The 23616-nt window shown below is 41.8% G+C and overlaps 2 protein-coding genes across 2 annotated transcripts in view; one reads left to right on the top strand and one right to left on the bottom strand.

The window, feature by feature from the left end:
- Positions 1-3264: 3264 nt before the first annotated feature.
- The window catches only part of SHISAL2A (shisa like 2A), a 62137-nt gene continuing 41785 nt past the window's right edge, over positions 3265-23616 (bottom strand). Inside the window, 1 exon segment of the mRNA XM_068537536.1 lies at positions 3265-3540. The gene's annotated coding sequence lies outside the window, so the exon portion shown is untranslated.
- On the top strand, positions 6667-22373 carry COA7 (cytochrome c oxidase assembly factor 7). Its single transcript, XM_068539889.1, has 3 exons — positions 6667-6821; positions 10625-10765; positions 21132-22373. Exons 1-3 carry the CDS (start codon positions 6716-6718, stop codon positions 21578-21580), a joined length of 696 nt encoding a protein of 231 aa, XP_068395990.1. The 5' UTR covers positions 6667-6715; the 3' UTR covers positions 21581-22373.

Genomic DNA, 23616 nt, shown 5'->3' with positions numbered 1-23616 from the left:
TGCATAAAGCCTGTCTCTGATCGCTTGTGCTGGCTCCAGGCAGGTCAAGCGGGGACTTTATGATATGCAACCACCGCTGCTGAAACGGGAGTCTGAGCAGGACTGGCACCTGTCACGGCCTTTTCCTGTATTCGGTGCGAGAGATGCAGGGAGATCAGCTGCAGGCTAGGCCGGCACGGGCTTGGGGGGTTGACTGGCAACAGCAAGAAGAGCAGGGCGTCTCCACGGCTAGCCCACCCAATGCTGAGGGTCGCCAGGGGACCTATAGAGGACAGAACTAGTGCCCCCGGAACAACCCCAGGAAAGCGTAATCATCCTGAGCCTCCTGCCACCCGCAGTTGCATGGGCTGCTGACTGCCGGCTCAGCTTAGACACCAGCGCCAATCCCAGGCCTTCAAAGTGACCTCACAGCAAATGTGATTGGTTCTCTCTCAGCACCGGGCGCGTCCTGTCAGCTCACTGTCAACTGACCTCTGGGGGAGAACTGGCGGGTTGTGTGACCTTGAAGAAATCACTTTACTTCTCTGAACCTCGTTTATAAAATGGATATATTAATAGCTATCCTGAAATGACTCATAAGACAGTGAACATGTCCAGAAAAGACATCATCTCCATAAAATTTTCTTTTATTGTTTTCTTCTGCTTACAAAAGTAACATTATAAAAATAAAGATAGAATACAAACACTGGAAGTTCCTTGTACACTATTTCCTCCCTTTCTCCCAGCTCAAAGTTAACTATTAACAGTTCAGTGTATTTTCTCTCAGGTTTTTTTTCTATGAATATAAAGAGATTATTTTTAAACAAAAATTAAGTTATTCTATACAACTTTTTTCTCACTTAATAATATATTTGAACATCTTTCAAGGTTGGTAGAAAAGACCTTTCTCATTTTTTTAAAATGTCTACATTGTAGTCAAAGCCCTTATCCTTGGATATTTGTTGTTTCTATTATAACGGCAGCAGCAACAACAAAACCTGCAGCAAATTTTATTTATTTATTTGTGTAAGAATTTCTGTAGGATACATTTTTGGAAGTTGAATTTCTGGGTCAAAAATGTAAGCACATTTTAATGACACAAAAAGCACTGGCAACAAAACCAAAAATAAACACACGGGACTACATTAAACTGAAAAGCATCTGCACAGCAAAGGAAACAGCCAACAGAATGAAAAGGCAACCTATGGAATGGGAGGGAATGTTTGCAAACCAGATATCTGATAAGGGGTTAATCTCCCGGATATGTGGGGAACTCCTACATCTCAATAGCAAAAAACATATAACATGATTTTAAAATGAGCTAGGGACTTGAGTGGTCCCTAGCTCACAAAGATGTGCAAATGGTTGACAGATATATGAAAAGATGCCTCAGAAGTCACTACTCATCAGGAAAATGCAAATCAGAACCACAATGAAGTATTGTGAGATATTGCCTCACACCTATTGGGATGGCTGTTATGAAAAATAACAAAAGACAACAAGTGACATCGAGGATATGGAGAAATTGGAACCCTTGAACACTGTTGATGGAAATGCAAAATGGTGCAGCCATTATGAAAAACAGCATAGAGATTCCCCCAAAATTTAAACACAGAATTATCATATGATCCAGCATTCCCACTTCTGGGCATTTATCCAAAAGAACTGAAATCAGCCTGTTGAAGAAATATTAGCACCTCCCCATGTTCATTGCAGCACTGTTCACAGAGTTTGGTTTTGACTATTCACAGTGTCAAAGATCAAACCCTGCATACTGAATAAAACAAGGCAGAAAGATGAGTTTATTGCAAGGCTTTCAACCTGCAAGTGAGGAAACTCAAGGCTACAAGGAGCAATGAGTTCTGAGTTGCTCACAGATTAAGGAATTTTTATGGTGTAAGTATGGAAGTTATTTGGTTTTTTTCAGCTGATTGATTGCCTAGTTGGTCTTCTTTCTTATTTGCATCAAGGCAGCTGAGTCAGGTGAACAAAGTCTAGAAATAGTGTGAACAGACTTGGTGTTTGAGGATTGGGTGGTATCCTCTGCTGATTTTTGAAAAGAGCTGTAAGTTCCAGTAAGGTTAGATTAAGTTTTCCGTATGTGCTTGCTTTGACCATCTCCATTTTGTCCCTGACATAAGTGACTCATTTTAGTTTGGTTCCACAACACTAACCAAGATGTGGAAACAAGTTAAATGTCATTGACAGGTGAATGGATAAAGAAAGTGTTTTTTATATACATATATATATATATGGGATATTACTCAGCCTTAAGAAGGAAATTCTGCAATATGCTACAACATGGATGAACTTTTTTTTTTTAATATTTATTGATTGACTGATTGGCTGTGTCAGGTCTTAGTTGCAGCACGCAGGATCTTTCGCTGCAGCACGCAGGCTTAGTTGCCCTGCAGTATGTGGGATCTTAGTTCCCTGACCAGGAATCGAACCAGCGCCCCCTGCATTGCAAGACGGATTCTCAACCACTGGACCACCAGGGAAGTCCCAACATGGATGAACTTTGAGGACATTATGCTAAGTGAAATGAACTAGTTATAGAAAGACAAATACTGCATGATTTCACTTATATGAGGTACCTAAAATTGTCAAATTCATAGAATCTAGGAGAGGAATGATGGTTGCCAGGGGCTGGGCAGAAGAGGAAACTGGGAGTTACTAATCAAGGACATAAAGTTTCAGTTAAGCAAGATTAACAAGCTCTTAGAAATCTGCTGTACAACACTGTACATTGTACACATAGTCAACGATAATATATTTCTATACTTAAAAATTTGTTAAGAGGGTAGATCTCATTTTAAGTGTCCTTAAACAAAGTAAAATTCAAACAAACAAAAATACAAAGTGACTGCAGCATTTTACATTCTGACCAGAAACATATAAGGGTTCCAGGTTTTTTCTGCATCCTCATGAACACTTGCTATTGTTTGTCTTGTCGATTACAGCCATTCTAGTAATTTTATAGTGGTATCTCATTGTGGATTTTTATTTGCATTTCCCCATGCTGGGTGTCTTTTTGCGTGCTCGTTACCTATCTATATGTCTTCTTTGGTGAAATGTCTACTCAAATACATTGCCCATTTTCTTAAATGTTATCTTCTTATTGTTGAGCTGTAGGTGTTCTCTATATGTTCTGGATACAAGTCCATTGTGGTAAAGACAGCTTGCAAATATTTTCTCCCACCCTCCCCAAAATATATAAGCACATTAAAAAAAAATTTTTTTTTTAACATTTTATTTTTATTTTTGGCGGCATTGGGTCTTCATTGCGGTGCGCAGGCTTCTCATTGCAGTGGCTTCTCTTGTTGCAGAACACAGGCTCTAGACACACGGGCTTCAGTAATTGCAGCACACAGGCTCAGTAGTCGCGGCGCACAGGCTCTAGGGAGCTAAGGCTTCAGTAATTGTGGCTCGCGGGCTCAGTAGTTGTGGTGCACGGGCTTAATTGCTCCACGGCATGTGGGATCTTCCAGGACCGGGGATCAAACCTGTGTCTCCTGCATTGGCAGGCGGATTCTCAACCACTGCACCACCAGGGAAGTCCTATAATCACATTTTAAATGTTAATAAATATTACCAAATTGCTCTCCAAAGAGGAGGCATCAATTTATATTCCCACCAACAGCGTATGGCAATGCTGGTTTCTCAGCACCACCACAAACACAGGATGCCAATCTTTGTTAATCTGAGATGAAAACCATTGCACTGTTTTAACTTTGCCTTCCTTTAATGATTAGGAGGAGCATCTCACCATATATTTGTTGACAAGTGCTTTTGCTCTTCTAAGAATTGCATGTTCTTGTTGAAATCTTGCATTCTTCAATTTTGCATCCCTTAAGACCTAGTCATTATTAAACATCCAGGGAATGTTTGTTGAACGAATGAAGTGTAATGTTGTGAAGAATAAATGAGATAATATATCTAAAGTACTAAACTCATAATTAGTGACCAATTAATATTATTAGTTGAATCTAAGTCTGGAGTCAGGAAGTGAGAACTATAATGCCCTTGAATTCTTTCCTCTAGGATCTGGGATGGTTGCTAGGATTCCAAGAGGCCTGGTTTCTCCTGGTCCTCTCACTGTGTGTTTTAGGGTAAATCACTTAACTTCTCGGACCTTCAGTTTGTCTGCAACAGTCTACAAGCTGTATCATGCTTATCAAAAAGGGTTATTAGGTGAAAAACATAAGATTAATTTACAATAAACATATATTCATGTATCACTTGAATAATTAAAATAAATATTTTTAAAAGTAAATGCAAGCATTTATAATAGAGGGGAATAAAACTACAGAGATAAGGACAGGCCTAAAAAAAGAAGCTAGCTGTCCTTTTGATGACCTTATATTTCATTTAAAAATATGTGACCGAATTGGCCCAGCCTCTCTTCCATCTTTTCTCCAACTCTCTATCGCCCTCTACTGCTTAGGCTGTCTCATTTCAATGCAGTTCAACTCAGCAAATATGATTAAGGAAAAAGTATTACGTATTTGTGGCCCAGTCCCTGACTTTAGTTATCTACATCACCCTCAACCAAGTTCTGCTCTATTTTTGGTCCTGTGTCCAGCACACAGATATAGAGCTCACAGTCTGGTTGGGACACAGACTTTCATGACTTTTGGGGCTTGACAAGAAACATTTCTAGAACAGGAATGACTCTGAGCTAGGCACTGTGCTAAGCATACTGCATACATGCAATTTTAGTCCTACTGACAGCCATACAAGGGATCTTCTTTTTTTTTTTTAATTTATTTAATTTATTTTTGGCTGCATTGGGTCTTCATTGCTGTGTGTGGGTTTTCTCTAATTTTGGTGAGCAGGGTCTACTCTTCGTTGCAGTGCGCAGGCTTCTCTTTGTGGTGGCTTCTCTTGTTGCGGAGCATGGGCTCTAGGCACGCGGGCTTCAGTAGTTGTGGCATGCGGGCTCAGTAGTTGTGGCACAAGGGCTTAGTTGCTCTGCGGCATGTGGGATCTTCCCCGACCAGGGCTCAAACCCATGACCCCTACATTGGCAGGTGGATTCTTAACCACTGCACCACCAGGGAAGCCCACAAGGGATCTTCATTTACAGAAGAGGAATCAGGCTCACAAATGTGATTGGGTCAAGGTCACAATTTAGTAAACATGGGACATAGACTCTGACTGAGATCTGTCTGCCCTCCAAAGCCAGTCATCCCCTACTACATTATGTCAGAATAGACCAAGTGGGGTGGAACACTGAAGTCAGAGGATCTAAATCTACTCTAGGAGTGTATGGTTGGTGCATCTGGGAAGACATTACAGAGGAGAAGTTCTCTGATTTGAGAAGGGTGGTCCACGCATCAAGAGCAATAGTAAACAGGGACACAAACCTGGGACCCATCCAAAGAACAGAAAGTTGGGTGGGATATGGGGGAGGAGAGGCAGGAGATGAGGCTAGAATCAGATTGTACAGGGCTTTGGAGGCCAGCCAAAGGAAGGTGAACTCAAAATCAAAGGTCAGGGCTTCTCTATCTGAGACATGTGTACTGAGGGAACCTCCCAAGGTGATCGGGGGTTTGAGAAACCACTAGTAAATGTGGCATAGCAACTGGAATGTGTTATGCTACGAAGGATGTATTATGGAATTGAATGTAAAAACAAATGAACTTCTAAAATAAAACTGGGATTTCAAAGACATTTCCCACGTACAGTCAGCTGCTCTACAATAAGGACGTGGTTGGAAGTAGTCCACTCTCTGATGCCGTTAGGGATAGGTTAATAATGAAGCCATTTGGGAAGCATTGCTATAGGTGATGGGAAACCATGGACTGAGCTCCACTGAGGGCTCTAGAGGAGGAATGGCTGGGACTCAAAGATGAATAGGAACTGACTGTCTTTGGAGAGCTTTCAGTCTAGGCTTTATGGAACCAATGATTCTGAGCAGGAGAAAAAGCAAAAACCAGCTGAAGTTCCTCTCCTCCTTCCTATGTCTTTGACATGTTCCTCTTGTACCTCATTCTTTTATTTAAAAAAGATTTACGGCACAACTCTCTCACTTCCTGTGTGACCTTGGACAAGTTAACCTCTCTGTACCTCAGTTTCCTCATTGGGAGAATGGGGATAACAATAATTCCTACCCCATAGGGTCACAATGAGTGCCGTGAGAATTAGTATAGTATTAGTATAAAGCTCTGCTTAGGAAAGCAGAGATGAACCAGATTTTTCATTGCACTTGTACAGACTTATGAACACTGGTTTGTCTAGCTACACCTGGCACATAGTAGGTGCTCAAAATACTTGCTGAATGAATAAACAAATACTTTCCTACTACACTGCAAGCTCTTTAAAGGCAGGGACCATACTTCCTAGCTGTTGTATTACTAAAGCCAAGCACTTCGTGACGCACACAGAGGCGCTTAGGGAACACCGAATTAACGAATGAATGGAATAAATGACTGCAGGCAGAGAAGCATTAAGACCACAAGGCTGGCACAAAGTGCTGCAGAAAGACTGCTACCACTTTCAGGAGTGGGCTGACCAGAGGGAAAGATGGGACAGCCAAAGACTAACAGCATGAGGACAAAGGAGAGCCTAGGCTCCGGGCACGTTGCCTTCCGGACGCCCGGGTGACCGCGGACCTCGGCGGCACGCCCCTCCCAGGCCCCGCCCCTCCGCCGGCTCACGTGACCGTGGGGCGGGCGGGCGGCGTGGCCATGAGCAGACTGGCTGGGTGATTTTGGCTGGGCGAGTAAGAGCCATGGCGGGCGTGGTGGACTTCCAAGACGAGGAGCAGGTGAAGTCCTTTCTGGAGAACATGGAGGTGGAGTGCAACTACCAGTGCTACCGCGAGAAGGACCCGGACGGTGAGCGCCGCCTGCACGGCCTTAAGGACACGTGAGGGCTCGGTGCGCAGGGACGGGGGGCTGGACGGGTCACGCGAGCGACCTCTGAGAGGATCTGGAAGGGGCCGCGGGCCGGAGACGCGGGGTCTGTAGGACGCGGACGGCTCTTTGTGTGTTGGGGAGGGGCGGGATGGGTTCCACGTGACTTGCGGGGCTCGCAGCCGGGGCTTACTCTGCCGGCGGCACCGAGCCTGGAGGCCGGGCTGGAAGGAAGAGAAGCGCGCGGGCGTTTGGAGTAGAGGGACTGGGGCTACATCAGTCAACTGATAAAACGTCCTGTCCTCGTGGAGCTTATGTTCTAGTGGGGGGTATTGGACAATAAACATAAGAAAATAAATGAGATAGTGTGTTAGAAGGTAGTAAGTGCAGTGGGAAAAAGAACTGACTGAGAGGCATCAGGAGTTCAGGAGGGCAATTTTAAATTGAGTGGTCAGGGAGAATCATTGGGAGAGTGGCATTTGAACAGTGTTGAAGAAGGTAAGGGAGAATCATGCCAGGCAGAGGTAACAGCTAGTGAAAAGGCTCTGAGGCGTGAATGTGCCCCGTGTGTTCTGGGAACATTGAGTTGACTTCAGTGTGTGGGTGGATGGTGATGTCCAGAAGGGGCCACGCAGAGCAGTCAGTATCTTTGGGTGGTTTTCTTCTTCTTACTTCATTTTTATAAAGGGGGGAAAAAATGGCACTGGCCCTACCTTCAAATAGCTTGCAGTCTAGCTTGAAGCTGACCAACTACAGAGTTGCTCTGCAGTGTATGATGGCTTAAAAAGAACCCAGGGTTGTTCTTTGAGGGCTGGTCTATGTCCTGAGTGTAGGGAGATTTCACAGGAGTTGGAGTCACTGAAGAGCAGAATGGTTGGGGAAGACTTCTGGAAGAGGTCAGGAGGGATAGGCAAGTACTGTTGATAAAATGGAGCAGAGGAAGAGAAGAAAATGCTCTTTTGGAAGGTTGAAGTCAGAATGTAGTCAGAAATAAGATTGACGGGGACCCTGGGCCACAGTGTGTCAGACCTTTTTTTTTTTTTTAACATCTTTATTGGAGTATAATTGCTTTACAATGGTGTGTTAGTTTCTGCTTTATAACAAAGTGAATCAGCTGTACATATACATATATCCCCATATCTCCTCCCTCTTGCGTCTCCCTCCCACCCTCCCTATCCCACCCCTCTAGGTGGTCACAAAGCACCCAGCTGATCTCCCTGTGCTATGCGGCTGCTTCCCACTAGCTATCTGTTTTACATTTGGTAATGTATATAAGTCCATGCCAGTCTCTTACTTCGTCCCAGCTCACCCTTCCCCCTCCCCGTGTCCTCAAGTCCATTCTCTACATCTGTGTCTTTATTCCTGTCCTGCCCCTAGATTCTTCAGAACCCATTTTTTTTTCTTAGATTCCATATATATGTGTTAGTATTCGGTATTTGTTTTTCTCTTTCTGACTTACTTCACTCTGTATGACAGACTCTAGGTCCATCCACCTCACTACAAATAACTCAATTTCATTTCTTTATATGGCTGAGTAATATTCCATTGTATATATGTGCCACATCTTCTTTATCCATTCATCTGTCCATGGACACTTAGGTTGCTTCCATGTCCTGGCTATTGTAAATAGAGCTGCAATGAACATTGTGGTACATGACTCTTTTTGAATTATGGTTTTCTCAGGGTATATGCCCAGTAGTGGGATTGCTGGGTCGTACAGTAGTTCTATTTTTAGTTTTTTAAGGAACCTCCATACTGTTCTCCATAGTGGCTGTATCAATTTACATTCCCACCAACAGTGCAAGAGGGTTCCCTTTTCTCCACACCCTCTCCAGCATTTATTGTTTGTAGATTTTTTGATGATGGCCATTCTGACTGGTGTGAGGTGATACCTCATTGTAGTTTTGATTTGCATTTCTCTAACAATTAGTGATGTTGAGCATTCTTTCATGTGTTTGTTGGCAATCTGTGTATCTTCTTTGGAGAAATGTCTGTTTAGATCTTCTGCCCATTTTTGGATTGGGTTGTTTGGTTTTTTGATATTGAGCTGCATGAGCTGCTTGTAAATTTTGGAGATTAATCCTTTGTCGGTTGTTTTGTTTGCAAATATTTTCTCCCATTCTGAGGGTTGTCTTTTTGTCTTGTTTATGGAGTGTGTCAGACCTTGAATGCTACGGAAAGGCTTTTAGACTTTATTCTGTAGGCAGTGGAAAGCCATACATGTTTTTGTACTCTGGAGATGTACGGAGCAGTGAAGTAAGGGAGGGTGGGCATATAAGAAGGGCAGGCTGCAGCACTTTAGAAGGAGAGCCCGAGAGGAGGCTGTAGTTACTATAGCTACTTCTATATTAGTCTTCAAAATCATCATTTCTCACCTGGGTTACTGCAATAGCCTTCTAACTTGGCTCTCCATTTGCACCGTCACTCCCTTAAAATCTATTCTCTACTCACAGACTGATAATTAAATTTTTATTTTGTTATTTTAAATGTTTATTAGATTTTTAAATGACAAAGTAACACATTTTTGTTACTATCAGTGTTGAAGTGTGTCCCTTCACACTTAACTTCCTCCATATTCATCCAGACACATACAAACATATATATTAGAATGACCTTTTAAAAATGCAAATCGAATCATATTGCTTCCCTTCTTAATACCCTCCAGTGGTTTGCCATTGACTTGGAGTAAAATCCCAATTTCTTCCTATCTTCTACAAGGCCCTGTGATTGGTCCCTGCCTTCTCCTCACTTCCTGCCTCTTTCTTCCTGGATCCAGCCACATTATACCTTATTTGTGCCAAGCTTATTCCCTCTTTTGGGTCTTTTTATTTACTGTTCCTTGTGCCTGAGACTTTCTGCCTCCTTCCCATTTCATTGTCTTTAAATAGCTAGTTCATTCATGTTATTCACATCTCAGCTTACACATCGAAGTCCCCAATAAGGCCCTCCCTGATCGCCCAGTCTATGTTAACCATTCCCCCAACATGCACAACGAACTATCTTATCCTGTTTTAGTTCAGTCATATTTGTTTATTAAGGTTTGAATGCATCTTGCTAACCTATTTACTTATTTATTGTATTTCCTCCTCTACAATGTAATTTTTAGGCAGGCAAGTGACTGTATTCCCAGCAATTAAAGCAGTGTCTTGTACATTGATGCAGATAGATGCTCAAATATTTGTTGAATGAAAATGAACAAGAGATGGGTGTTATTGTGGATGAAAAAAAAGGGACAGAGGAGAGAGATGTTTAAGGAGAGGCTTGCTGGGACTAGAGACTGCCAAGGAGAGGGAGTCTATTTCCAACTCCTTTGGTAGCTGCCATTTCGACTCTTTCTTCTTAATGTACCCAGCCTGGCCAAGGATTAAGGTATAGTCATCAAAGCATCCCTTTCTTGCAGCTATGAAGACTAGCTCATGGACCCTGTTGGTTCTCAGTGTTTTACTGCTGAACTTCCTGAGAAGTTCTAAAGCTAGCAAAGTTTCATTATGCAAGCCAGTGCGTCTTTGGGCCTTGCTGACAGGGAACAGAGGGTTGGTGAGTGGTGGAGCCAGTGCGGGGCCAAGGTCTCCCCAGTCTGTACATTGCTCTGTCCTAGGCTGAGGGCAGACAGTGCCATTTGTAGGAGTGGCTGAACACGACCTGCATTCTTTGTGGCGAGTTCACCTTGCCACACCTCAGGAGGAGAGAGGCTGGTCCTAAATAAAAGGCACATCTGGCCTGCCACACCTGGACCCTCCCCACTGCCCCAGACTTGAACAGCAGCTTTTGCCCTTTCCTCACAGGTTGCTATCGTCTGGTGGACTATTTGGAAGGGATCCAGAAGAATTTTGATGAGGCTGCCAAGGTGTTGAAGTTCAACTGTGAAGAGAACAAACACAGTGATAGCTGCTACAAACTGGGGGCCTATTATGTGACTGGGAAAGGTAAGGAGGGGCCTGCTTTCTTTGGTCCTTATCATTGATGGTAGTGCTGACATCACATCCTGAGGCTCATACTGAGCCCTCTTTACAGAAGGGTCCTCACAGGCATTGGGGAAGCATGTTGTAGGAAAATTTGGGGTCAAGAGTTTAGCAAAGTGATGGAGGGACGAGCACAGCCTTTCAAGTCAGGCAGACCTTAAGGAATGCTGTTTGCAAGTAGTGGGACCTTGAGCCGGTCATGTTAACTCTGTGCATCAGTTATATCACCTGTAAAATGGAGAAAAAAAATAGTACTTGCTTCATAGGGTTGTTGTCAGGATTAAATAAGGTAATGTAGGTAAAGGCATCAGCATGTGCCTGGCACAGAGGAAGGGACCAATAATTAATTCCTTTCCATCTGCTTTTCTCCTCATGACCTAATTGCAGTTGGTATTCAGTAGTGTTTAAGTTATCTATTGCTAAATAACAAATTATCCCAACAAACCTATCATTTCACATAGTTTCTGTGGGTCAGGAATTTGGGAGTGGCTGAGCTGTGTGCCTCAGGGTCTCTCAGTGAGGTTGCAGTCAAGACATTAGCCAGGGAGCCAGGGCTGTAGTCCTTTGAAGGTTAGACTGGAACCAGAGTTTCCAATCCTAAGCTGGCTCACTCACATGGCTGTTGGTGAAAGCTTCTGTTCCTTGCCAGCTGTTGTCAGGAGACCTCAGTTCCTTGTCACATGGATCTCTTCATGGGCTACTTGTATGTCCTGGTGACATGGCATCTGGCTTCCTCCAGAGTGAGTGATCCAAAGAGGGAGCAAGATGGAATCCACAGTGTCTTTTATACTATACCCTTGGAAGTCACATACTTTTCATTTCTACCCCACTCTGTTTATTAGAAATGAGTCAGTAAGTTTAGCTTACACTAATTGGAGAAAACTTAAATTCCACCTGTTGAAGGAAGGAATATCAAGAATTTATGGGTTGGGACTTCCCTGGTGGCACAGTGGTTAAGAATCTGCCTGCCAATGCAGGGGACACGGGTTCGAGCCCTGGTCCAGGAAGATCCCACGTGCCGTGGAGCAACTAAGCCTTGCACCACAACTACTGAGCCTGTGCTCTAGAGCCCACGAACTACAACTACTGAACCTGCATGCCACAACTACTGAACCTGCGTGCCGCAACTACTGAAGCCCACACGCCTAAATCCCGTGTTCCGCAACAAGAGAAGCCACCGCAATGAGAGGCCTGCACACCACAATGAAGAGTAGCCCCTGCTCGCCGCCACAACTAGAGAAAGCCCGCGCACAGCAACGAAGACCCAACGCAGCCAAAAATAAATTTATTTAAATAAATGAATTAAATAAATTAAAAAGAAAAAGAATTTATGGGTATATTTTAAAACCACCACAAATAGGGAATATGACTTTAGACAGGGAACTCTGTTTTTGCTCACTAGAGCATGAGCTTCTTGAGGATGATCCCTTGTTCCCAGTACCCAGTGAAGCCTGGTTAGAAGGATGTTCAGTGAAAGTTTGATGAAGAGGATGTCTTTTTAAATCTCTAGAGCTGTGTGCGCTATTTCTGCCTTCACATGGGACATGGGGTCTGTGGTAGTCTCAAAGTTGAAGAAAGTTTAGCATTAATAGGAATATCAGGTTCCCTTGCTTGAGCAGAGGAGCATTTCTTTGGCTTAGTAACTCTCCTAGTATCTTTTCCTAAGGAAATAACTGGAAGTGCAAATAAAGATTATATGCAAAGATTCTCACCCCAGCATTATCTATCTGGCAGAATTTTATTTTCATTAATTTATAATTTATAAGTAATATATAACTGCATTATATTAGTTATTTTTTTAAAAAAATCTATGTGCCAACAGTAGCAGTTTAGTTAAATAAATAATTTACTTCCAGCAGCTGGAATGTTATTTAGCCCATTAAAAAATAATGTTTTGGGACTTCCATCGTGGCGCAGTGGTTAAGAATCTGCCTGCCAATGCAGAGGACACAGGTTCGAGCCCTGGTCTGGGAAGATCCCACATGCCACGGAGCAACTAAGCCTGTGCACCACAACTACTAAGCCTGTGCTCTAGAGCCTGCGAGCCACAACTACTGAGCCCACGTGCCACAACTACTGAACTCGCACGCCTAGAGCCTGTGCTCCGCAACAAGAGAAACCACTGCAGTGAGAAGCCCACGCACCGGAACAAAGAGTAGCCCCTGCTCGCCGCAACTAGAGAAAGCCCGTGCTCAGCAATGAAGACCCAATGCAGCCAAAAATAAATAAACAAATAAATAAATTTATTTTAAAAAAAATAATAAAAAAATAATGTTTCTACATAAGCAGAACACTCTACTGACATAAATCACAACGAGATCCTTTTTGCCCCACCTCCTAAAGTAAGGGAAATAAAAGCAAAAATAAACAAATAGGACCTAATGAAAGTTAAAAGCTTTTGCACAGCAAAGGAAACCATAAACAAGATGAAAAGACAACCCTCAGAATGGGAGAAAATATTTGCAAACAAAACGACCGACAAAGGATTAATCTCCAAAATATACAAGCAGCTCATGCAGCTCAATATCAAAAAAACAAACAACCCAATCCAAAAATGGGCAGAAGGCCTAAATAGACATTTCTCCAAAGAAGATATACAGATTGCCAACAAATACATGAAACGATGCTCAACATCACTAATCATTAGAGAAATGCAAATCAAAACCACAATGAGGTATCACCTCACACCGGTCAGAATGGCCATCATCAAAAAATCTACAAACAATAAATGCTGGAGAGGGTGTGGAGAAAAGGGAACCCTCTTGCACTGTTGGTGGGAATGTAAATTGATACAGCCACTATGGAGAACAGTATGGAGGTTCCTTAAAAAACTAAAAATAGAACTACTGTACGACCCAGCAATCCCACTACTGGGCATATACCCTGAGAAAACCATAATTCAAAAAGAGACATGTACCATGATGTTCACTGCAGCACTGTTTACAACAGCCAGGACATGGAAGCAACCAGAATGTCCATCAACGGATGAATGGATAAAGAAGATATGACACATACATACAATGGAATATTACTCAGCCATAAAAAGGAATGAAATTGAGTTACTTGTAGTGAGGTGGATGGACCCAGAATCTGTCATACAGAGTGAAGTGAGTCAGAGCAAAACAAATACCGTATGCTAACACATATATATGGAATCTGAAAAAGTGGTACTGATGAACCTAGTGGCAGGACAGGAATAAAGACGCAGACGTAGAGAACGGACTTGAGGTGGGGAAGGGGAAGCTGGGATGAAGTGAGAGAGTAGCATTGACATATGTACACTACCAAATGTAAAATAGATAGCTAGTGGGAAGCAGCCACATAGCACAGGGAGATCAGCTTGGTGCTTTGTGACCACCTAGAGGGGTGGGATAGGGAGGGTGGGAGGGAGGCTCAAGAGGGAGGGGATATGGGGATATATGTATATGTATAGCTGATTCACTTTGTTGTACAGCAGAAACTAACACACCATTGTAAAGCAATTATACTCCAATAAAGATGTGAAAAAAGAAAAAAATAATGTTTTAAAATAATTTTTGTTGACATCAGGAAAGGTTTATGATATAATGTTCAGTGAAGAAAGCTGAACACAAAATTACATATGATGTGAACTCAGCTATATAATACACTGTGCAAAAATAAAAATGTTCCTAGCTGTTTAGTCTCTGAATTTGTGTCTTGGTAAAGTTTTGGGTTCCTTTTGTCTTTATATCATATTTTACTACATTTTCCACAGGGACTTTGAGTTCCTTATTGAATTAAGGAGAACAAGAGAGATTGTGGAGGTTGTGAAATTATTTTCCCTTCTCTTTGACAAACTTATATGATTAATGATTGTGCACTGAGACTTTTTTTTTTCTTAAGTGCTCCTTTGTTGAGCAAAGTTTTAGTATTTACTCTGTACAGTGAAGCAAAGATGGACCAGTGTGGGGAAGAAATCTTTTTTTTTTTCACCCCCTCCCCAGGGAAGAAGTATTTATACTAATACCTGTTAACCTGGGAGAGCTTGATAAGTGTCTTTATAGAGAGACATGTAAAGTACTTTGGGGGTTCAGTTCTGGGAGCATGTCATCATCAGGGGGTGCTGAGAGGAGGAGGCATTGAAACTGGTTCTTAAAGGACAGAGCAGATTTTATTTGCTGGAGGTAGAATAGAGTTATGTCTTCTCTTCAGAATAGAGAGCAGATAAGCAGGTGAAAGAACACAGAGTGTTTAGAGAATAATACTTGATCCTCTGTTAAGCTGACATTGTTAAATAATTTCCTCGAGGTCAGGTGTCGTCACAGGAGATCCCATTAGCTGATCTTTGCTCCTCAGACTCTTTTGGATTGTTGGTTAGGAGACCTTGGGCCCTGCCATGCCTAAAAACCAATACTGTTGACCCCCCTGCCTAGTTCTGAGCCTGAGAATTTGCCCTCTGTTCTGAAAACACACCCAGTGTCCTTTCTTGACAAAGACTGGTTAATAACTCTCCTTTTATCAAGGATAGCTTGGGGCAGTGGGGAAGAGTGGGAGGTCACTTTTCATCCTGAGCGCTAATTGACAGTGTGGTATCAGGCAAGGCATTTTCCTTCCCTGAGCTACAAATACCTCAATGACAAAATTGGAGTAATAAGGTCAGCTCACACCTTATTCATAGGATTTTTCTGAGCATCAAATGAACTCACATGTGACTGCTTTGTTAAATTGCAAAACATTCTATCAGTGTGAACAGGTCTGGTTTATGTTGGTTGCTGCAGAAGTTACCTTGGATTGGACACTTAGAGTGACCCAAGGAATATTTTGCCCAGGTGTTTTCATCAGTGAAATCAGCTTTGAACTATTTTTGTGAAGCCATTTAAATGTCTTATGAAAGGAAGTGGAAAGTAACTCTGATATATCTCTTTGATGAAATATTCTTAATAAAACATATGAAGATGGGTTTCTAATGGGGAGTGAAGAACACATGATTACAACATGTAAAAACAAGACCAAACTACATTGAAAAGGTAGTAGGAGGAAATACACCAAAAGTTAATAGTGGTGGTCTCTAGGATGTGGCGATGAATGATAAGTTAGTGATGATAATTGCAAACAAACCTTTATCTCTAGGCAAAACCACTCCAGACTGCATATAGTTGACTGTTTACTGGAAAATTTGACTTGGAGTTCTTACAGGCATCGCAAACTTAACAAATCCAATATAGAATTCTTAATTGTTTTCTTTTTCTCCCAAATATTGCACCCCTGTTGTCTTCCAGTTTAGCCAGTGGTATCTCTCCCTGCCTAGTAGCTTGTGGCCAGTTTAGCTCTAAAATATGTTTCAAATCTGTCCTGTCTCTCCCTTTCCTGCTACCATATTTATCCAAGCCACCTTCCTCTCCTGCTTCATTAATGCAGGTATCTAATCTTCTTTCCATAAGGCAACTAAAATGAACTTTTAAGGATATAAACCATGGATTCAATAAAATATATGAAGCAACTATTTTCAGACATTGGAAAATAGGCAGTGCAGTACAGTGATTCCTGAGAAAAGGGAAACACGCAGGATGAGCCCCATGAATGATTGCTTTGGCTTTTTGCCTGGAGGTACTTTTCAGACTAGGCACAAAGAGGTGGAAGCCAAGTAGAGTATGATAGTCTTGCTGAACTGATGAGGCAGAGGTCAGAGTTTCTGGCCACTGAGGCTGCCAGAGTTTGCAGGACAGGATACCAGAGAAGAAGGAGCTACATAGAGAAGGAGCTCCAGATAGCCACATAGGGGTGCTCTTAAGTCTTTGGCTCAGTGTTAAGCTGCACATGCATAGGAGGAGACTCTGAGAGACCTTGCAGTGAAAAGCTACTGGGGAGGTGTGAACTGAAAAGAGACTCCAGAGGTTTCACAGTGTTGGGAGTTGTTTGAATTCCACCAGCCAGGGTGGAGAGACCTCATTGAATACAGACTGCAGAAAGGTTCCAAAACTTAGAAACAAGCCTCAAAAAAAGGATCAGGCTGATTCACCAGTGAATTAGTTACTTGTGAGAACAAAACTCAACAGTCTTTAGTAAAAGGTGAAAGATTTACGTGATCTGAAGAGAAACCAGAGTATAACAGTCTTTAAATGAATACAACAAAACCAGAGTGAACAAAGTAGCATCTACAATGTCCAGCATAAAGTAAGAAATTGCTAAACAGAAAAAAAGCAGTCAATAGAAACAGACCCAGATGTGACAGGGATGTTGGAATTAGCAGTCAAATATTTTTAAACAAGGAAAATAAATTTATTGAAGGGTTTAAATAAAAGATGGACACAATGAATGAACAGATGGGAGATCTCATCACAGAAATTGAAACTATTAAAAAGAGCCAAATGAAATCCTGCAATTGAAAAACGTACTATTTGAAATGAAAAATTCACTGGACAGGCTTAATAGCAAATTGGACACATCAGAAGGAAATAATCAGTGAATCTGAAAGATCAGTGAACTTGAAGACAGGATTGAAGATGTTATGTAAACTGAAGCACTGAGAGAGAAAAAGAAAAACAACAACAACACAGAGCCTCAACCTGTGGGGTTCACTATCCCTTAATCTAACATAACATGTATTGGAGTCCAGAAAGAGAAGAGGTTGGGGCAGAAAAATGTATTTGAAGAAATAACAGTATAAAATTTCCAAATCTGATGAAAAATATCACTCCACAGATCCATGAAGCTTAGTGGATCCAAACAGGGTAACCAATGAAATCATACCTAGACACATTATTACCATTTGCTGAAAGCCAAAGGTAAAGAGAAAATCTTAAAAGCAGTCAGAGAAAAAAACACATTGTGGGGAACATTGGTGAGAATAATCACTGACTTCTCATCAGAAGTAATTAAGCCAGAAGACAAAAGAACAACATCTTTTAAATGCTGAAAGAAAAAAACTGTCAAACTTGAATTCTACTTTATTGAAAATATTTTTTTAAATGAAGATGGGGAATTCCCTGGCGGTCCAAGGGTTAGGACTCCATGCTTTCACTGCCGAGGGCCCAGGTTCAATCCCCGGTCAGGGAACTAAATCCCACAATCTGTGTGGCACAGCCAAAAAGATAAATAAATAAATGAAATGAAATAAATTCATTTTCAGATAAAAGCTGAGTGAATGAGTTGCTGGCAGACCTACACTACAAGAAAAGTTAAAAGTTTGGGTAGAAGGAAAATGATAAAAAGGTGGACACTAGGATCCATACAAAAGAAGAAAGCACACTGGAATATACATGTAAATGTAAGAATTTTTTCCTCATTTCTTAATGTCTTTAAAAAACTGAAGCAAAAATATTAGTTATATGTTATGGGGCTTACACTATATAGAAGTCAAACAAATAAATAATATATTTAGAAGTAAAACATGACAGCAGTAGTACAAAGGATAGAAATGTGGTAAATGAAAGTGTACTATTGTAAGGTTCTTACATTATATGTGAAGTGCTTAATATTAATTCTTGGTAGATTGTGATTAAGTATATATAGTATTTTCACTAGGTAAACCACTGATAAAAGAAGTATTACTAAAAAGCCAATGATGAGAATGAAATGGACTATTAGAAATATACAATTCAAAAGAATTGTAAGAAAGGGAAAAAAGGAACAAAAAACATTTGGGACAAATGGGAAACAAATAAGGTTGTAGACTTAAACTCAGCTATATCAAGAATTGCATTAAATCTAAGTAAACACTCCAGTAAAAGGCATAGATTTATCAGGCTGGATATAAAAGCAAGACCTAATTATATACTGTTTAAATAGAAAGGTGGCAAGAATGCATTCTCAAAACTGAAAGAACTCAGAGGCTGTAGAATCTATATGCTTTTCTAGAAAAAACTATCTGATAACCAGTAAGTAGGTGAATCAAGAGAAATAATTCAGGAATGGAGGAGCTCTGATGAAAAGACTGGTGATGAGCAGAATCCCATTTAGAATGAATGTTGGGCTAATTAGGGTTACTGAATAGAATGTAAATAATATAAACCTTTATGGCATAAAAATACTACAGCATTTACTGAGCACTTATTATGTACTAGGCTCTTTGTAATGACACATTTAAGCTTCCAGAATATGAAGTAGATACTGTTGTCCTTATTTTACAGATGAGGAAAACTGAGGCTTTGTAGAGTTTAGGTAGCTTGTCTAAGGTCACACTGCCAGCAAGTAATGGAGCCAGGACTGGCGCCTAGGTTTTCTGGCTACAGAGCCCAGGCTTTGGTAACCACTGTGCTCTGTGTCTCCCGAAGTTGAAATAACATATCTAACAAAAAATAGAAGGCAGGGCAAGAGAGGTAGGGAGAAGTGTGAGGTGACAACATCCTCATGAGTCAATACTGTCTGAAATTTGGTTAAAAAACAAAACAAAACAAAACAGTGATGCTAACCTTTTAATAATCTATAACTCTAGGGGCTCATTTAGGAAATTTCTCTGTTGAAATATTCATTTGAAGTTAGCAGTTTCTTCAGCTTCACTTCAGTTTGGTTGTCTTAACGATAAATGCAAGTAAAATCAAAGTTAAATTTTTTATTTACAAGTAGCATGTGTAATCCAGTTTTTCAAATTACACCTGATCCTTGAACAACACGGGTTTGAACTATGCAGGTCCACTTACAGGTAGATTTTTTTTCAATAATTAATACTACAGTAGTACTACACAGTCCTCTGTTGGTTGAGTCTGCTGATGTGGAGGAGCCACATTTAGGGAGGGCTGACTCTAAGTTATTCTTGGATTTTTGGCTGTGTGGAGAGTGGGTGCCCCTAACCCCCATATCATTCAAGGGTCAACTGTACTTCTGTCTAGCTGTCCATTCAGCCAGCCGACATTTAACTCGAACACATGCTATAAAGATGACTGGAATAGTGTCCTCTTAATGATAATGATGGTTATTTCTAGGTGGTATGTTTGGAGTGATTTTAAAAACTAAATGTTGAGTTACTTAAAATGTTTCTCTTTTTTAGAATGGAGATTTGAAATGTTCCATTAAAAAACAAAACAAACAAAACAAAAAACAAAGAAAAAAGTGAACCCTGTCACCACCTCTCCTTAAAGTGATCCATTAGCAGTTTCCCATTGCTCCTAGGATTAAGTGCAAGGTCCTTAAGGAGACCCATCAGACACTCCATGATCTGGCCCCTGCCTGCCTCTCCAGCCTCCCTTCCGTAGTGATTTCTGGGTTCTAGCCACATGGGCTCCTTTTCTCTTTGTATCCTATTCCTGCTGCCTGGAACAATTTTCTTTGCCTTTTTCTTTTTTTTTTCCACTCCATATTTTATTTTATTTTCCTTCTTTTTTCTATTACATCACAGCTCAAATGTCCCTTCTTTGGGGAAGCTTTCCTTTTTTTTTTTTTTTATTTTTTTTATTTTTTTTATTTTTTTATTTATTTTTATTTTTTTATTTATTTTATTTTTCACACACACACACTGTATTTTATTTTTACAAGAGATAAATAGACTGACACCAAGCTTTCCTTTTTTTAAATTTAATTTTGTTTTTGGCTGCGTTGGGTCTTCGTTGCTCTGCGTGGGCTTTCTCTAACTGCGGCGAGCGGGGGCTACTCTTCGTTGCTGTGTGGGGGCTGCTCCCTGTGGTGGCTTCTCTTGTTGTGGAGCACGGGCTCTAGGTGCTCGGGCTTCAGTAGTTGTGGCTCACGGGCTCAGTAGTTGTGGCTCGCAGGCTCCAGAGCGCAGGCTCAGTAGTTGTGGCGCATGGGCTTAGTTGCTCCGAGGCATGTGGGATCTTCCCAGACCAGGGCTCAAACCCGTGTCCCCTGCATTGGCAGGAGGATTCTTAGCCACTGCACCACCAGGGAAGCCCCTGGGGAAGCTTTCCTTGACCCTCCCTCCTAGTTCAGAGCCCTGATACATTCTCATAGCATTCTGTACTTTTTCTCCATATGCTTGTCACACTTATAATCATACATTTACTTGTGTGCTTGTTTAATGTCTGTCTCATTAGACCACAAGATTCACAAAGGCAGGGACAGTATCTGTTCCTTAGAACCCAGCATATTAATTGGCAAATAATACACATTCAGTATATATTAAAATTAAATGTTTAATGAAGTGCTTATAAGATGCTGTGATCTTGCTGTTACCCTCAGAGGTAGATATTATCATTTCACCCTTTTTACCTGTTTAAGCTTCCTTATAAGATACCATTTGAACAGAAGATTCCATGGCTAAAAAAGCTGGAAAGTGTGCAGTATACCAGGCCATCTTCTTTTCATGCTGCCTTAGCTCAAACTATATAAACTTTATTCAGGAATTGCTCCCTGACTTTGGCCTGAGACATTCAGGTTCTGCCCTGGCTTAGGTTGACTTTTTTTTCCTCCCTCCCAGGTGGACTAACCCAGGATCTGAAAGCTGCCTCCAGCTGCTTTCTGATGGCATGTGAGAAGCCTGGAAAGAAGTCCTTGGAGGCATGCCACAACGTTGGTCTCCTGGCACATGATGGACAGGTCAATGAGGATGGCCAGCCCGATCTGGAGAGGGCCAGAGACTACTACACAAGGGCCTGTGATGGCAGCTATGCATCTAGCTGCTTCAACCTCAGTACCATGTTCCTGCAGGGTGCCCCTGGCTTTCCCAAGGACATGGGCCTGGCATGCAAATACTCAATGAAAGCCTGTGACCTAGGCCATGTCTGGGCCTGTGCCAATGCCAGCCGCATGTACAAGCTGGGGGATGGTGTCGATAAGGACGAAGCTAAGGCTGAAGAGCTAAAAAATCGGGCCCGGCAGCTGCACAAAGAACAGCAGAAAAATGTCCAGCCTTTAACGTTTGGGTAGTGTGGCCCACCCTCCTAGGCAACAGTCAGCTTGAGGCTGGCACCTCCTATTTCTGATGCAGCCCTTGGAGGTCGACCTGCTGGAGCAGAAGGACTTGGGATTTAATATCAGTAACTCTGATTGTATAGACCCATTGCCCCAGAGTGTCACCTACTGGGATGTAGTCTGAAATGTGTATTTCAATCAGTATTCCTTTATCTGGTGTGATCCACATTTATGGGATCTTGGTTCTCAAACTCTTGCAGCTCTGTGAAAAACAGCAAACCAGTGAGCCATAGAGATTGGAGGGGTGGGCAGGAGAGACAGAGCAGGGAGTTGGAAAAATTAGCAGCCACAGGGCCTGAAAGAATCAGACATCATCATCATTATCACCATTATTTTAGTTGGGAGGGCTTAAAAAATCAGAAAGTATCTTGATTTACATAATAGCGGGTTTAAGGAGCTAAGAACAGTTAAATAGTCATGACTGCCACCCTCTGACTTAATCATTGGGTGTGGGCTTCCTTTTTGCCTTTAGAGTCAGATCTTTCAACAAATTCATAGATTGGGAGTTACGTATGACGTAAAAGTTAAAGGCTGTTATGCTTCAGGGTTGCTAAAGAGGATACAACATAAGCCTTCCTTTAGTGGAGACATTCACACGTTAAAAATTAACATCCCCAGGCTACTCATCTGGCACAGCTAATAAGGTAACTTCAGCTAGGGATTTGTATGCAAGGGTTGGTGATACGTTTTGTCCCTCAGAACTGAACCTTTTTAACTGTCCCTGTGAATAAACTATTTTGATTGATTAGTAGTTTGTGTTATTAGTGTTCGCTCCAGATTCTTGGTAAGGTAGAGATTATGTTCTTTGTGGTGGTTGTGCCTTTTAAGAATGTTTGCTTTTTCTGTCATCTTCCTTACTTGACACTAGGGGGCGAGCTTGTCATTTGCCTGCTGATGACATGATCATTATTTCTGTCATCACTTAATGTTTTCGGGCTTTCGGTTTTGCAACGTGTATTGGAGAGGATGTGGAGAAATTGAAAGCCTTATACGTTGTTGGTAGGAATGTAAAATGGTGCAGCCACTATGGAAAACAATATGGCGATTCCTCAAAAAATTAAACAGAATTACCATATGGTCTAGTAATTCTACTTCTGGGTATATATCCAAAAGAATTGATAGCAGGGTCTCCAAGAAGTATTTATACACCCATGTTCATAGCAGCATTCACAAAAGCCAAAAGGTGGAAACAGGGACTTCCCTGGTGGCGCAGTGGTTAAGAATCCACCTGCCAGTGCAGGGGACACGGGTTCGAGCCCTGGTCCGGGAAGATCCCACATGCCGCGGAGCAACTAAGCCCGCATGCCACAACTACTGAAGCCCGCGCGCCTAGAGCCCATGCTCCGTAACAAGAGAAGCCACCGCATTGAGAAGCCCGTGCACCACAACGAAGAGTAGCCCCTGCTTGCCGCAACTAGAGAAAGCCCATGCGCAGCAACGAAGACCCAACGCAGCCAAAAATAAATAAAATAAATACATGTATTTTTAAAAAATGCAAAGAATAATAATATATTGTCCAGCAGGGTCCAAGGCCATTTCATATCCAGGTTGCTATGGGAAGGAATAGGTTGATAAGAGCCAGCATGGTTGAGTTTCTCACTTCTGTGCAACCTTTGAGGTAAAGTTTGAAAATGGGTTTTCACACTCTGGTCTCAGCAGACAAGATCATTACTCTGTCTTCTGGCCAGCAGGCAACTATATCCAACATTTTTCCTCCATCTCAGGCTTGAGCTGGATGGTGTAATGGGGAAGAAGTTTCATAATTGACCAGTGGTTTGTGTTCTCGTTAGTGTTCTCACTAAAATCTCAGTGTAGTGCTCAGGACTGTGAGAAAGGGAATCAGGAGTCCCAGAGAGAGAGGAGGAGGCTGGGGGGTCTTGAGATTTGGGTTTTGTCATACAGAGTCACTGACGGGTTTTGAGCGGGAGAATGAGATGATGACATTTGGAAATTAGATCACTGTAGTGTGGAAAATGGATTAAAGAGCCTGT

Source organism: Eschrichtius robustus, chromosome 3 (assembly GCF_028021215.1).
Source record: "Eschrichtius robustus isolate mEscRob2 chromosome 3, mEscRob2.pri, whole genome shotgun sequence".
NCBI classification, from domain to species: Eukaryota; Metazoa; Chordata; class Mammalia; order Artiodactyla; family Eschrichtiidae; genus Eschrichtius; species Eschrichtius robustus.
This window is presented reverse-complemented; position numbering and strand designations above follow the sequence as displayed.